This window comes from Penaeus monodon, chromosome 30, assembly GCF_015228065.2.
Source record: "Penaeus monodon isolate SGIC_2016 chromosome 30, NSTDA_Pmon_1, whole genome shotgun sequence".
In the NCBI taxonomy this organism is placed as follows: Eukaryota; Metazoa; Arthropoda; class Malacostraca; order Decapoda; family Penaeidae; genus Penaeus; species Penaeus monodon.
Window position 1 is genome coordinate 14574517 of NC_051415.1, and position 575 is coordinate 14575091.

The window sequence follows — 575 nt, forward strand, 5'->3', positions numbered from 1 at the left end:
TTAACTTCTCTTATGTTTTTAAATTGATTCAACAGGTCTTACACAATTGGGAAGAATGAACCACAGTTACTTGAAGTGGAGGGCACAACTGCACGACTTATTTTAAGGAAAGCTGTAGCAACAGTATGTGCACACACAGGATACACCGACACATCTGAGAGCGTTCTCAGATTTCTCACCGATGTTCTCCATGAATTTTTGATGAAGCTGACAAATTTACTACGTGCTAACACAGACTCCCTTCTATTGACAGACAGATGTCCATTTCATGTAAGTTACTGTTTTACTCAGTAGTAAATTTGAGATAACATGGTCAGCAAAATGAAAATCTATTCATTCTGGTTGTCAGTTATAGTATCTAATGTTTCAATAAACTTTTTAGGATGTTATGGAACAAAGCCTTCACGATATTGGGATTGGCAGCATGAGTGAGTTGCACCAAATGTACCGTGAACGTGTCATTCTGTATCATAACAGAGTCAGGCAGGAGAGCTTTCAGTTGTATCATCAGTACCTTGCTCTTACACAGAATAAGGAAGGCAGTATTGCAACACCTGGGTAAGTAATTATTGTAA

The 575-nt window shown here is 38.1% G+C and overlaps 1 protein-coding gene across 1 annotated transcript in view; it reads left to right on the forward strand.

The window, feature by feature from the left end:
- Positions 1 to 575, forward strand: part of LOC119592538 (STAGA complex 65 subunit gamma-like) — a 10310-nt gene that overhangs the window by 8191 nt on the left and 1544 nt on the right. The window contains exons 5-6 of the mRNA XM_037941402.1: positions 36 to 270; positions 383 to 558. Coding sequence (XP_037797330.1) covers positions 36 to 270; positions 383 to 558 — 411 coding nt within the window. The remainder of the gene's footprint in view (positions 1 to 35; positions 271 to 382; positions 559 to 575) is intronic.